This window comes from Pantherophis guttatus, chromosome 9 (genome assembly GCF_059756535.1).
Source record: "Pantherophis guttatus breed Tessera chromosome 9, ASM5975653v1, whole genome shotgun sequence".
In the NCBI taxonomy this organism is placed as follows: domain Eukaryota; kingdom Metazoa; phylum Chordata; class Lepidosauria; order Squamata; family Colubridae; genus Pantherophis; species Pantherophis guttatus.
In genome coordinates, this window is record NC_142071.1 from 19,393,573 (window position 1) to 19,408,552 (window position 14,980).

General features: G+C 42.7%; 1 protein-coding gene across 3 annotated transcripts in view; it reads right to left on the minus strand.

Moving 5' to 3' along the window:
• The window catches only part of KIRREL3 (kirre like nephrin family adhesion molecule 3), an 847,361-nt gene that overhangs the window by 63,624 nt on the left and 768,757 nt on the right, over window positions 1-14,980 (minus strand). For 2 of the 3 annotated variants that reach the window (XM_034421931.3, XM_087876028.1), the window contains exons 11-13: window positions 8,169-8,269; window positions 6,014-6,212; window positions 1,440-1,475 (exon numbers count right to left, since the gene is read on the minus strand). In XM_034421931.3, the coding sequence (XP_034277822.1) occupies window positions 1,440-1,475; window positions 6,014-6,212; window positions 8,169-8,269 (336 nt within the window). The remainder of the gene's footprint in view (window positions 1-1,439; window positions 1,476-6,013; window positions 6,213-8,168; window positions 8,270-14,980) is intronic. The other variant, XM_034421932.3, reaches the window with a different exon arrangement.

Below are 14,980 nucleotides of genomic sequence, written 5' to 3' on the forward strand. Positions count from 1 at the left end.
GATTACACGGCTGCAGAAGCCATCTTGCCATTTTTGTCTCCTCCCACCACCACCACCATCATCACCAGCTCCACCATCATGAATGACCTTGGCAACCATGCAGATTTCAAGTCATGCATGGCTCCTTGACTTAATTTTGGAAGCCACTTACAACGATCTTCCAGGTTCTTGATTGGGATAATCTTGGTTTTCCCTGGCAGCCTGATGGATGAGGAAGACGAGGTCGGAGGGGGAGAGAGTGAAATGCCAAAAGAACAAAGCAATGGCCGCCTGCTTTAAATTGTGAACCCACTCCATCTGCTAATGACCCATGGCAGATTAGGCCCAAGGGGATGTGAATTTAGGAGAAACATTTTTCCTGTTCTTGAGTGGTGCGGTGGCCTAGAGGTGGCGCTCTCGCCTCACAATCAGGAGGCTGTGAGTTTGATCCTAGGTAGAGGCAGATATTTCTCTTTCTGGACACACTGAGAATATATCTGCTGAATATAACTCCGCAATAGGAATGGCATCTGGCCAGTAAATACTTGGCTCCTTTCAGTTGCCCAGACTCTACCCCGCAAGGGATTATGGGGTCATTAAAAGAGGATGACGATGATTTTTCCTGTTCCTGTTCTTGGAATGTAGGTGGAACAGGAAAGATGCTGCCAGCCAAGCTTTCAGAGTAACACACAGGCTGATCCAGAGGTAAGTGAAAAGCTTTTATGAAGGGAAGATGAGGTCCTAGTAACAAATGCAAACATGGAGAGAAAGATGGATTGTGATGGGGCTCATGCAAGAGCAGAGCAGGATGATGGGATGGGAAGAAGCTAGCAAAAAGCGGTTTTCAGAAACATGGTAAACATAAGTCAGCAAAATAATTCCTGCATTGGAACGGTCATTTCTGTTTCCCCAAAATATCTAACCAGAAACTAACCATGATCAATTCCTTGGATTCCCACAAGCTTGCCAAAAGGAGTAAGTAAAATCTCTAGGAGAAAATCATAGTTAATTTAGCAATAGAGGGAGGTATAGGCTATACCTGAAATTGAATTTTGCTTGTGGTCGTTTTGACATGCCAGTATTCATTTTAGAGACCAGGTTCAATCGGTTGGACATGGCTTAAAGAACATGTTAATAGGCCATTCGTGGGGCATTTTCCAGTTCTGGGTCTAAGGATAAGTAAGATATCCTCTTCTTCGTGCTCACCAATTCATCCCCTTCGGTAGTCGTAGTATGAATTGTAGCACTCTCCCATTTGGAACTGGGAGGACTGGTAGGAATGGGAGAACTTTAAAGAACCCAAGGATTCTGAAGGCTAATCAACCCTTCCAACAATTCTTCCTCTCTCAGGCATCCTTTTACCTCCTGTTAATGGATGTGGCATAACTGTTTCATTGGGATTAGCTTGGGAGATGGGGGGAGTTCAGTTCACAGAGTCACCTTCACTCATAATTCCGTACCTGTTTCCATACCAGCTCCTGACTTCATTTCCGTACCTGTTTGAAAATAAAGCAAGTGTCTACAGCCAACGCCCAACTGCAATGTCACTTCAGTTTTTGTTTTTGTTTTTTTACTTTTGCCGGGGTTGCCTTTTATAGAGTAAGCGAATCCCGGGGAGGTTTTGCCCATCATTTCCAAAGGCAGCTTCAGGGGCCGTGCCCACACTTGTTGCAAGAGTGAGGGGGTTCCGAAATTCAGGGTTGCCTCTGGACATCAGGCAACACCCATCTGAGGGTCCGTCATCTTTCAAAATATACTTGGAGGAAATTGCTTGTGGTGGGGCCTAATTTTAGTATACTACCATTTTCATTCCTGCACATGGGGGTCTCTTTGCAAGACTGCCTATTTCAGTGAAGAAGAAATAAAAAAGGAAGGAAGGAAAGAAGGAAGGAAGGAAGGAGAAGGAAAGGAAAGGAAGGAAAGAAGGAAGGAAGGACAGAAGGAAGGAGAAGGAGATGGAGAAGGAGAAAAAAGAGGAAGAAAGAAAAAAGAGAAAAGGAAGGAAGAAAGGAAGGAAGGAAGGAAGGAAAGAAAGAAAGAAAGAAAGAAAGAAAGAAAGAAAGAAAGAAAGAAAGCTTTGCTTGTGGAAACCGATTTTCTGAGGAAATGAATTTAGCTGAATGGTGGGCAAGATATTTTAGCTTTCCATCTGCAGAATGTTTTAAAATCCAGGGGAACATTCAAACATTCAGCACTTATAGGCAAAAGGGTTATAGTCCTGGGACCGTTGTATATATGATTAGATTGGCAGTTGGAAAAGCAATTGTTGGAAACGTTATTCCCTTTCCTATAGCCCTTATAAATCAACCAGCAGCTTTTCAACCTACATCAAAATGAGGCTGCTATTTTTGGCAGAGCCGCCTGCTTCCCAAGACTGCTGGGCAGTCTGCAGTCACCTGTTCTTTATGAGCTCTGCAGAACAGTGGTCCATCTCAAATGATCTTTAATTACATTTATCTGTATTGTGAACAACTCAACAACTCCTTGCAGAGTGCTTTTACTGGGATCCACACTTTCTTAGCGTTGCAAATAACATCTGCTTGCCCAGGGAAGGCGGGCAACAGGAAAACAATCTGCTAAACTTTATTTATACTGGGCTGAAACCAAGGCTGGCTTTAAATCCGTTTAATTTCAGTTTCATCTGAAAGGGAGCCTTGCCTTTAAGTGAGAACTTAATGAGAACAGTCCAAGTGCCCACTCTAACTTTTAAGAGGAAGTGATGGAACTGGAGACCCTACAGAATCAATGTATAAATGGTATAGGACATTTATACATCCTGCTTGAACAGGGGGTTGGACTAGAAGACTTCCAAGGTCCCTTCCAACTATCCTGTCCCGTCCCGTCCTGTCCTGTCCTGTCCCTATTCTATGAGGGTTAAAAGGGGACCTTTAAAATTATAATCATGTTTCAATCAAAAGCATTTCCTTTTAGAATTTTTTGAATTTAGAATAACAGCCTTTGTGGCACAGCAGACTAAAGCACTGTTAAGTAGCACCAGCTGCCTGCAATTACTGCAAGTTCAAATCTCACCAGGCTCAAGGTTGACTCAGCCTTCCATTCTTCCAAGGTAGATAAAATGAGGACCCGGATTGTGGGGGCAATAAGCTGACTTTGTATAAAATAGAACACCGCTTGGGGGGGCCAAAAAGCCCTACTAAGCAGGTATATACAAAAGTATGAAGGCTATTGCTTAACGCATTGTAAGCCGCCCTGAGTCTCCGGAAAAGAGTGGCATATAAATCGAACCAATAAATAAACAGAATTGAAAGGGACCTTGGAGGTCTTCTATCTAGTCCAACCCCCTACTCAGGCAGGAAACCTTACACCATTTCAGACAAATGGCTGTCCAATTTCTTTTTAAAAATTTCCAGTGTTGGAGCATTCACAACTTTTGCAGGCAAGTTGTTCCACTGGTTAATTGATCTAACTGTCAAGAAATTTCTTCTTAGTTCTAGGTTGCTTCTCTCCTTGATTAGTCTCCATTTTATGTGACTAAACAGGAAATATAGCCCATCCTGTAAGTAGGTTTCATGAATTACTGTTGATTTCAGCAATTAGCTAAATCAGATTGGTTATACGGTGTTATATCATATATTATGATCCCAGGATGGATCACTAGACAAAAAATGAGATGGAGAGAGGATATTTGCAATTAAATTCTGCAGAACAGTAACTGGGTGGTCATGAAAATCTAGAATAGATAATGGTGCAGGCTATTTTCTCCAAACCATTATTTGCAAGCCGAAATCTGAAGGATGCTACTCGTATCTGTAATTTATAATCCCCAAAGAAATTATGGTATCTAAAGGAGTTTATATGACTCTAATGCTAATGCAGAAGATCATTACAAAGGTAAGGCGGTTTAAACGATGTATCCCATTTCCCTCTTTCCCTTCCAGTATATAATGGCTTCACTTCTGCATGCTTGTGCCATATTAGTTAAAGCTTATTTTCCCCAATGCACACAAGTTTTGTAATTTTCCCTGCCTCCCCTAATTGGTAACTTTCTCAGGCCTTTTAGTTTAAGATTGTTATCTCTTCCTTTTAGAATATCTATCATTATTCCAGACAATTGCTTTAGTCTGGCAAGATTAATGTCTGGCCCAAAGAACCAAGAGTGACATGCGAAGTTACTTATGAGTAGTTCCTTTATTGTTGTTTGCCTGCAGACAGAATCTTGCCAGACTAAAGCAATTATCTGCCATCACTATAGAATAACCTTTGATTGTTAGGGAGGGTTTGACCTTGGTCTCTTCTTGCCTGTCAGACATTCCAAGTCCCTCTGTCTCTTTGCCCTCTGGGAAAGAGCTCTCCTGGGACTCCCGACTACATTCCACTACAGCTTTGCTAATAAACCCTATAAACCTTTACTTCATTGTGTTTCTACTGCTTTTTCACATCCACGAGGCTAAGACCCTGATCTTGTCGATCGAAAGGTCGGAAGTTCAACAGTTCGAATCCCTAGTGCTGTGTAACAGAGTGAGCTCCCGTTACTTGTCCCAGCTTCTGCCAACCTAGCAGTTTGAAAGCATGTAAAAAATGCAAGTAGAAAAATAGGGACCACCTTTGGTGGGAAGGTAACAGCGTTCTGTGCGCCTTTGGCATTTAGTCATGCCGGCCACATGACCACGGAGACGTCTTCGGACAGCGCTGGCTCTTCGGCTTTGAAACAGAGATGAGCACCGCCCCCTAGAGTCAGGAACAACTAGCAGATATGTGCGAGGGGAACCTTTACCTTAAGATAGGAACTCCATTCTTAACTTCTATTTAACACAACTTCAACTCTTTTGATCTTCCCTTCTCAAAGTTTTCTGTCTGGGAGCAGAACAAGATCATTTTGTAGATCAACTAACTGGCCATATTTAGTGCATCCCATTTTTTCTATTGTGTTTATGGTGACACAAACACAAAGTCCTAGTGGGATGAACAAGAACTTTCTGAACTCCTCCGTCTGTATTCAGACTCTGAAGAAACATTTCTTCTCACTTGGCGCAATTTTGTTCTGCAGGCATGTCACTGAAACATATAGCTTTGCTTAAAACAATTTCGTCTGAATTCAATTTATATGTAAATCATGTTAGCGCACCATAAGGACAAGAAGTTAAAAGGCACCACTGAGTTTCAATGGTTGGTCAGGGTTTGGTATTCTCTACAGCAGGCAAGGCAGAACAGAAAGAAATGGGTGGGCCAAAGAGCAAAAAATTAAAGCCCCTAACTTCATCTAATTTAATTTGCATATTAAATGAGACGGGAAAGAAGAAGTGACCACAAACAAGGGTAGAAGCATATCATATTTTGCCAACGGTCCAAAGGCCAGCAATATGTCCAAGGGCAACATTAATTGTTTTTCTCTATATGTAAGAGAAGATATTCCCTATATCTGATTGGCTATAGACATTAATTCCATGATTTCCTTTGAATCAATTGAAGATGGTTTGAACAATACAAAACAAAAATCTCAACAAAGCAATGCTCACATTAGAGAAATTTGACGAAATACAAATTATGAATTGTGCAATATATAGATTTAACTCTTTGTTCAATGCATCTAAGCATTCTAAGAAGTCTCGATCATGGTTAATGCTCAGCAGGAATAGGCTTGATTTAGGATAAGCAGGAAGTAATTAATCAATTTACACTTCCAGATCATCATTAAATACTACGAGGCACAAACTAAGGCTTTTCCTTTCTCTGCTCTTAATCAGATTATTGTTCTGCTTCATCAAAGTTGGACTTTGGAACTTCTTTTGTCACGTTTTCCTAAGCCGAAGAGGCTTGCCAGACTTTGGAACTGCTACTCCATCCTCTTTGGTGCTTTGTGAATACTTGTACCTTAAAACATGGCCTTTTAACATTTCTCCCACTAGGAAGCCAGGCCCCCAGGTATGTCAAAACCTTGTGTTTTTATTTCATCCTATTTTAATCCTGCCTCTCTCTTTCATGTTCGGCGGGAAAAGCCTTCACTCCATTGCACCTGGGGTGACTCCCAGACTCCCTGGTTCTGGTTTTGAAATACCGCGGAAGCAATCCCCACCTTGTTCTTTTAAACGTATGATCTCGGTGTCCGAACCGAAACTGTTCCAGGCGGTGCAGTTGTAAATAGTCTGGAAGTCGGCCCGCACGATGTTGCTGATGGTTAGGGTGGAGATGACACCTTCATCGGTGCTGACGGTTTCTACCGTGTATCGCCCTGAAGTTCCAGACTCCAAGACGTTTTCCTTCCAGGACCAGGCCTGCAGATTAAAACGAAGTATAATCCCTTGTGCTTTTTAGCTACTATCTTCACTGCCTTTATGGAACAACAGAGTTGGAAGGGACCTTGGAGGTCTTCTATGGTAGTGACCAAACAATGTATGCATATATATGCATGGCCCTCAATTTACCACCACAATTGAGCCCAAAAGCTATGGGCTTTGCCCAGTGATGGGATTCAAATAATTTAACAACCGGTTCTCTGCCCTAATGTTTTCTTCCAACAACCAGTTTGCCAAACTGCTCAGAAAGTTAACAACCGGTTCTTTCGAAGTGGTGAGAACTGGCTGAATCCCACCACTGGCTTTGCCCCATTTTATGACCTTGCTTGTCACCATTGTTCAGTGAATCACTGCAGTTGTTACGTTGGTAACATGGCTGTTAAGTGAATATAGCTTCCCCATTGACTTTACTGCAGGAAGAGCCGTGGTGGTGCAGTGATTAGAGTGCAGTACTGCAGGCGACTTCTGCTGACTGCCAGCTGCCTGCAATTTGCCAGTTCGAATCTCACCAGGCTCAAGGTTGACTCAGCCTTCCGTCCTTCCGAGGTGGGTAAAATGAGGACCCAGATTGTTGGGGGCAATATGATGACTCTTTAAACTGCTTACAGAGGGCTGTAAAGCACTGTGAAGCGGTATATAAGTCTAAGTGCCATTGCTATTGCTACTTGTCAGAAACTGCAAGAGGGGACCACATGAGCCTGGAACCCTGCAACCATCAAAAATACATGCCAGTTGCCAAGAAATTTGATCACATGGCCATGGGGGTGCTGCAATGGACATAAGTGTTGGTCATATGTCACTTTTTTCAGTGGCATTGTAACTTTGAATGGTCATTAAATGAACTGTTGTAAGTCAAAAACCACCTGTTGATTTATTATTTCTTGACATCCATGAAAAAGGAACATCAGAAAGGTTAAAAATGTTATGCACCATCTTAACGTTATTCATATCAACCTATTTCTTCATGGAAGGACACGTCGTAGGGTCCACCCTTCCCTTATCAACCTCTTCTGAATGAGGTTTGCTGTGTGGCAACCAGGAGAAACATCTTCTCAGGGGTGGTTCCTTGGCTACAGGAAATGGCTACAGTCAATCTGACTTTTCCTTTTTCAATCTCCAGACATACAAAAATATAGCCCTGACTTTGATGCCTGATTTGCTATGTTATAAGAACCTTGGTGGCGCAGCAGACTAAAGCACTGTTAAGTAACACCAGCTGCCTGCAATTACTGCAAGTTCAAATCTCACCAGGCTTAAGGTTGACTCAGCCTTCCATCCTTTCGAGGTAGGTAAAATGAGGACCCGGTTTGTGGGGGCAATAAGCTGACTTTGTATAAAAAAGAATACCACCTGGGGGGGGGGGGCAAAAGCCCTACTAAGCAGGTATATTCAAAAGTATGAAGGCATTGTAAGCTTAACGCATTGTAAGCCGCCCTGAGTCTCCGGAGAAGGGCGGCATATAAATAGAACCAATAAATCGAATCAATAAATGTTATTCCCTCTTTCTCCCTCTGTTGCTCAAACTCCCTGGAAATATTTATTTAACCCTAGGATATCAATCTATTATCATGATAGGTGACCCTTGGGGGCACAGTGGTTAGAGTGCAGTACTGCAGGCTACTTCTGCTGACTGCCGGCTGCCTGCAATTTGGCAGATTGAATCTCACCAAGCTCAGGGTTGGAATGCTGATGCCGTATTGCAGGCTAACTCTGCTGATTGCCAGCAGTTAGCTCCTGACCGGCTCAAGATTGACTCAGCCTTCCATCCTTCCGAGGTGGGTAAAATGAGGAGCCAGATTGTTGAGGGCGATAGGCTGACTCTGTAAACCACTTAGAGAGGGCTGTAAAAGCACTGTGAAGTGGTATATAAGTCCAAGTGCTATTGCTATTGCTATGCCCCGTGTCATTCACAACTTCTGGAAGACCCAAACTCACGATTCGGTCTGGTGGAGGTGTACTGCGGATGAAGCATTTGATCTGGCCTTTTTCTCCATGGAGAGCGTGCTGGGTCTGTGTGCTGGAGATGATAGGAGGTCCTGGGAAGGAAGGAGAGAGAAAGTGGTGATGAAAGACTGCTTTACAGATAATCCTTGATTTACAACCGTTCATTCAGAGACTAAAGTTACATTGGCACCGAAAAACCAGACTTACAGCTGGTCCTTGCACTTATGACTTTTGAAAAGCCTGACAGCTGGTCCTCACACTTACAGCTTTTTTAAAAAAACTTGACTTACAGCTGGTCCTCGCACTTATGACTTTTGAAAAAGCTGACTTACAGCTGGTCCTCAGACGTTTGACTTTTGAAAAAGCTGGTCCTCACACTTATGACTTTTGAAAAACCTGATTTACAGCTGGCCTCAGACTTACGACTTTTAAAAAAACCTGACTTACAGTTGGTCCTCAGACTTATGACTTTTGAAAAAAACCTGGTTTACAGCTGGTCCTCGCAGTTACGACTTTTGTAGGTCAACTAGCTAGTCCTATTTAGAACATCATCCCATTTCTCCACTGTGCTTATGGTGACACAAACTCAAAATGGTAATGGGATGAACTTGGCATTTCTGAACTCGTTCATCTGGGCACGTTCATCCTCCACAGGGTCATGTCATCAAAATTGGGGGGGCTTGGCAACCGGCATATATTTACTATGGTTGTGGCATCCTGGGGTCATGTGATAGCCATTTGCAATTTACCCAGCCAGCTTCTGACAAGCAAATTCAAGGGGGCAAGTTGGATTCACTTAACAACTGTGGCAAAAACATCTTAAAATTAGTAACAGAAATTCTGTTTCCAGTTGTGGTAGTAAGTTAAAGGACTACCTGTGTTTTGATTTATTCTTTTCTTTTCCTGATCAATGCAGAAATGGTGGAGGGTTGTTTTTGTTTTTTAGTTCACAATGCCATTTGAATGTGTGCCACTCAAGGCAACTGAAGCTTAACCTGTCAATCCTTCCTGTCAATTATGTGTTTTATTTTTGGGTTGAAGCAGTGTGGCAAAATTGGGATTCTAACTTAGGAACGTCATCTGCTGAAAGGCTGGTGATCAGCAGAGGGCACTACAGCACAATGCAAACCCCTTCTTCCATCTTCTGTCTAACCAGCATAGCAGTCTAACATGGGCAAAACCAAAGCGGGCACGTCTGATTCTTAATAAGAAGCATTAGCAATCAAAATGAAATAAGCAAAGAGAGGATTAGGTAGGGGTGTATCCCTGTGAGTGCACACATTAACTCCATTCCCTAATCACTGATGACTGGAGTAATTTTAGTGTTCCCATGTAGAATGCTACGTTCAGCTAATGTTATGATAGATTATTACAAAGTTTAGGGGCCAGGTATGGGCAGCAAAAGGGATTGGCTTAATTTACCGTAATTCCCATTTCCTTCCGGAATTTGGAAGACAGCCTTGTTTATTACACAAATCATAATCATCCCCTCACACTTTCCTATCCTCCATTCTGCTTCCTGATTTCATTCTCACACACATCTTTGCTATGTCCCAACTAACCAACGCCAGGGATTCAGGCATAAAGAACAATGAGGACTAAGAAATAGCTTTATGTCTTTTTTTTAAAAAAAGGTAGTTCTCCTAGGATTAGCACACCTCTGTTTCAAATATTTCCTTCCAAGCTGGTTTGATATCCTGAGGAACTACAGTAAATGAAGATCTCGTATTCCCCCAATGTTAATTTGAGATACAATCTCCATATTGGTTTCTTTGTACAAGTATGAATTGAAGTCAAATGGGAGTGGATTATCTTGGGCTAGTACCACAGCCCACACAATAGTCCAGTTTTGGTCACCATGATACAAAAAAAAAAAGATGTTGAGACTCTGGAAAGAGTGCAGAGAAGAACAAAAAGATGATTAGGAGACTGGAGGCTAGAACAAATGATGAATGATTGCAGGAACTGGGTATGTTTAATGTAATGAAGAGAAGGACTAGGGATGACATGAAAGCAGGGTTTCAATATCTCAGGGGCTGCCACAAAGAAGATGGAGTCAAACTATTCTCCAAAGCACCTGAGGGCAGGACAAGAAGCAATGAGTGGGAAGTAATCAAGGAGAGAAGGATCTAGAAATAAGGAGAAGTTTCCTGACAGTTAGATTCACAATTAATCAGTGGAACAACTTGTCTCCAGAAGTTGTGAATTCTCCAACACTGGAAATTTATTTTGCACAGAGGCTCAGGACCCAAAAGAGTTGTACCCAGAATTTGTAGCATGTTCATTTCTAGTTGATTCTATATTGTTCTTCTGACGTTCTTCAGAATCCCATTCCCAAATCTGAGGAATGGTTCTGGGATTGAACTGGGTATGGATCTAAGAGACTTATTAAAAAAAAAACAGTTATAGGAAACTGTTTTAATTTAACAGATTGAAAAAAAAATCTCTAGATGAGGCTTCCTTTAATCCTGCGTGGGGAGGAAGATGTTGTTTCTATTGTCTTCCAGTTATAGTATAGATCCGTGATATTGATATTTGTTTTCAGATAGGAAAGGAATGCTTAGAGCCTAATAATTCATTTGAACATGAATGTGCCTTCTGTGAAAAGAAGTCAGAAGATGGTTTGAGGAGCTGTCACAGAGAAAATGTGTGTGTTTGGGGCAGTGGTGAAAACTAAAATTTGTTACTACCAGTTTTGTGGGCGTGGCTTGGTGGGGGGTAATGTGACTGGGTGGGCATGGCCAATTTTTTTTTTTACTTTTAAAATTTAGCTGGGATCATCAGAGTTTGGCTCATCAGAGGCATTTAAAAGAAAAAAAGCCTCTGATGATCGCGTGGCTCAGCTGGGCATGGGGGGCGGGATAGGGATTTTTCCTACCGGTTCTCCGAACTACCGGTTCTCCGAACTGCCTGCCGCCATCGCCATCCTGGTCCGAACCGGGAGCATTTCACCCCTGGTTTGGGGGAGGGGAGGGTTGACCTATTCCCCAAAGGGCCACATAGCAGGACATGAAGTAATGGATGGAAGATTATCAATGAAAGATTTAACCTAGAACAGGGGTCTGCAACCTTAAGCACTCAAAGAGCCATTTGGACCTGTTTTCCACAGAAAACAAAACACCGGGAGCCACAAAACCTGGGTGGGCGTGGCCAACTCAATGTCACTCACTTCCACCAGTCACATGACCCCATAGCCACGCCTACCCAGCCGGTCATTAGGGCAGAGAACCAGTTGTTAAAAAACACCAGGAACCACAAAACCCTTTTGACATCTCTCTCTCTCCCCTCCCTCCCTCCCTTCCCCCTCCCTCTCCCCCCTCTCTGTATCTCTCTGTCTCTGCCCTGGCCGCTTCTCCATCCCCTGCCGTCACCCTTACCTTCTCAGGCCAAGCGAGAAGTGACTGGGAGGAGAGGGCGAGGGGTGGGGCCAGCCAGTGGTGGGATCACCTGATAGGGAGCCACAACAGAGGGCCCAAAGAGCCGCATGTGGCTCCGGAGCCACAGGTTGCTGACCCCTGACCTAGAACCAGAGGTGGTATTCGGCCGGTTCGGACGAATCGGTAGTGGAAATCTCCGGTGGGCCTACCCACTCACCCCGGCTCTATGCTGTCCTATTTAGGCACGTATTTGAGTCCGGGCACATGTGCAGAAGGCGTGTGCACAAGCAAAGGACATGCACGAAAGGCCGTGCTCATGTGCACGCGCATGCTCACATTTGCGAACCAGTAGGGAAAGTCAGTGAATACCACCCCTGCCTAGAACTAAGGAGAAATTTCCTGAAAGTGAAAACAATCAGTGGAATGGCTTCCCTCCAGAAGTGAGGAGTGCTCCATTACAGAAGGTGTTTAAGACAAGACAAGACAGAGATTTGTCCAGAATTGCATAGGGCCTCCAGCTTGAGCAGGAGGCTGGACTAGAAGACATCCAAGATCCCTGCCAATTCTCTTATTCTGTATTCAATTCTTTAGCCAGCTTTATCACCCTATTGGTGTGCTGTTGTTGTTGTTGTTAGTTGCGAAGTGGTGTCCGACTCATCGTGACTCCATGGACAACGTTTCTCCAGGCCTTCCTGTCCTATACCATTCCCCGGAGTCCATTTAAGCTCATGCCTACTGCTTCAGTAATTCCATCCACCTCATTCTCTGCCGTCCCTTTCTTCTTTTGCCCTCAATCTTTCCCAGCATTAGGCTCTTCTCCAGTGAGTCCTTCCTTCTCATTAGGTGGCCAAAGTATTTGGGTTTCATCTTCAGGATCTGGCCTTCTAAAGAGCAGTCAGGGTTGATCTCCTCTAGGATTGACCGGTTTGATCGCCTTGCAGTCCAAGGGACTCGCAGGAGTCTTCTCCAGCACCAGAGTTCAAAGGCCTCGATTCTTTGGCGCTCAGCCTTTCTTATGGTCCAACTTTCGCAGCCATCCATTGCAGCTGGGAAAACCATAGCCTTGACTATACGCACTTTTGTTGGTAGGGTGATGTCTCTGCTGTATTATTGATTGATTGATTGATTGATTGGTTCAATTTATATGTTGCCCTTCTCTGGAGACTCAGGGCGGCTTACAATGTGTTAGGTAATAGCCTTCATACTTTTGTATATACCTGCTTAGTAGGGCTTTCGGCCCCCTCTAAGCAGTGTTCTTTTTTATACAAAGTCACCTTATTTCCCCCACAATCCGGGTTCTCATTTTACCTACCTCGGAAGGATGGAAGGCTGAGTCAACCTTGAACCTGGTGAGATTTGAACTTGCAGTAATTGCAGGCAGCTGGCAGCTAAGTGCTACTTAACAGCACTTTAGTCCGCTGTGCCACCAAGGCTCTTAAAACATCCAAATGTGACAAAGGCATTCCTGCTGTAGATGCAAGAGCTGCCAAAAAACCCTGTGAGACCCCTCCCACCCCCATGAGAAAGTGGAAACATCTTTACCAGTTTCACCTTGAATATGGCCCACCGGTGACCTGCATCTTTTAAAGTTGGGTGAAACTCACTGTTGAGTTATTAACCCTAATACCTTTACCTTGATTGAGTTAGGGCTCAATCACCTCAAGCCCTGCTTTGAACTGCTGTTTCTTGTTTTTATTTTGCAGCCCATCCCATTAAGGGGGCACAGGTGAAGAAGAAGCAAAAGGAAAGACAACAGGTGGGCGGAATCAATGCAAGAGCTAAACATTTTGCCTTTTACGAGGATGATAAGGAAACATGACCGGGGGGTTAATTCTCATAAAAAAAGGAACAGCTCAGCAATGTGCCTTGGATGGAGAAAATAGACTTTTTGGAATTCAGGAACGGGCGTCTCATGCCCCAGTGGGCAGAATCAACTTGTGGAAGCTGCCAATCTCTTTGTCGCCTGGCATTTGGTGCATGAGCATTAGGCCATCTCCAGGCAGCTAAAACCTTCAGACAGTGTTGCCATGGATATAAATGGTGGCACGATTGGTTGCCGTTATTTTTAGGACTTTGCTGCCAATTTATTTGTACAGCCCAGAAGCAGAAAAAGAAAAAAAAGAAAAGAAAGAAGGAAAAAAAAAACACCTCACAAAACAAACCTACAAAAAGAGTGGCAGATTTGTGACTTCAGGGCCTTTCTGAAATCAAATGAAGGCCAAAAAGTAACCCTGGAGGGAAAGGCATAAATGAATGATATTATTTCCTTTGAAGCCGTTGCTTGTGTTTTCGGGAGAAACATTCCTTTTATTCAATAACTTTTTATTCAGACAAGAATCTGTCCCAGTTAAATGCAGCAAGGGTGGGGGGAGGGAGCATTTCTGCTCCATTTCTTATCATGTATGCATTCACACGGCAAATGTGAGTTCGGGTTTTGTTATTTCTTTTGCACAACAGGCATTTTGAAGTGTGGTTGTCATGGGAATTTCAGCTGCTGGGGTTTTCAATGATCAAGCCTATTGTGCAGCACAGGCACCCAAAGATTTCAATCAGGTTAAACTTTGTTTTTTAAAAAAAAATTGAGATAATTTAGTGCCCCGAAGACCAGGAATATTTCATATTTGTGTCTCCACTCCAACAAGAGTTGAAGACTGATGTCTCATTTCTGATCCTCTAACTTTTTTTTTTAAAAAAAGTACCAGGCTGATAACCCAAGACACTAGAGGTGAGTTTTTAAATAATAATAATAATAATTGTACAATCATTTTGTCATATCCGCAGATGTTTTCCAAAAAATAAAAATAAAAAATCTAGTTAGATTTTAGGGATAAATTGAATGTTGATTTCTTTTGGTCTTCTTAATTTTCTAGCCTTAATTCTCCTTTATCCCATTTCTGCATGTGTTTGGGTATTTATGTGTGTGTGTGAATGTGTGTGTGTTTGTTTAAGCATTTATACTATGTTTTGTGTGCACTTTGCTATCAGTGTTTACTGACATAATCAACGTTCCATTATTTTCTCTAATATGTGCACTCATTTTGGTGAAGTTTTTAAATTGTTCAGACTTCAGCTCCTAAATGAAAAATGGGATTTAATCCCAATCACATCAATAAGGGTAGCAGAAATATTTAGAGAAGGGCAGATTTTAAAAGGTGAGTTCTAAACACGTAGACTGATTTGAACAGGTGAAACGAAGGAAGACTGCATTAAAATAATACACTGTTGAATTTATCTGTACCCAATAGACACAATTGGCCTTCATTGATTGCCTACCTGTATTTTACTGGTGCTAGTTTATGTTTTCCCTATCACAAAAGACATCTATTAAGGAGGGACAGACAGTTTGTTCCCATTTATTTATTTATTTACTAGATTTTTTAAATCCCACCTTTATTACTTTATAAATAACTCAAGGCGGTGAACATA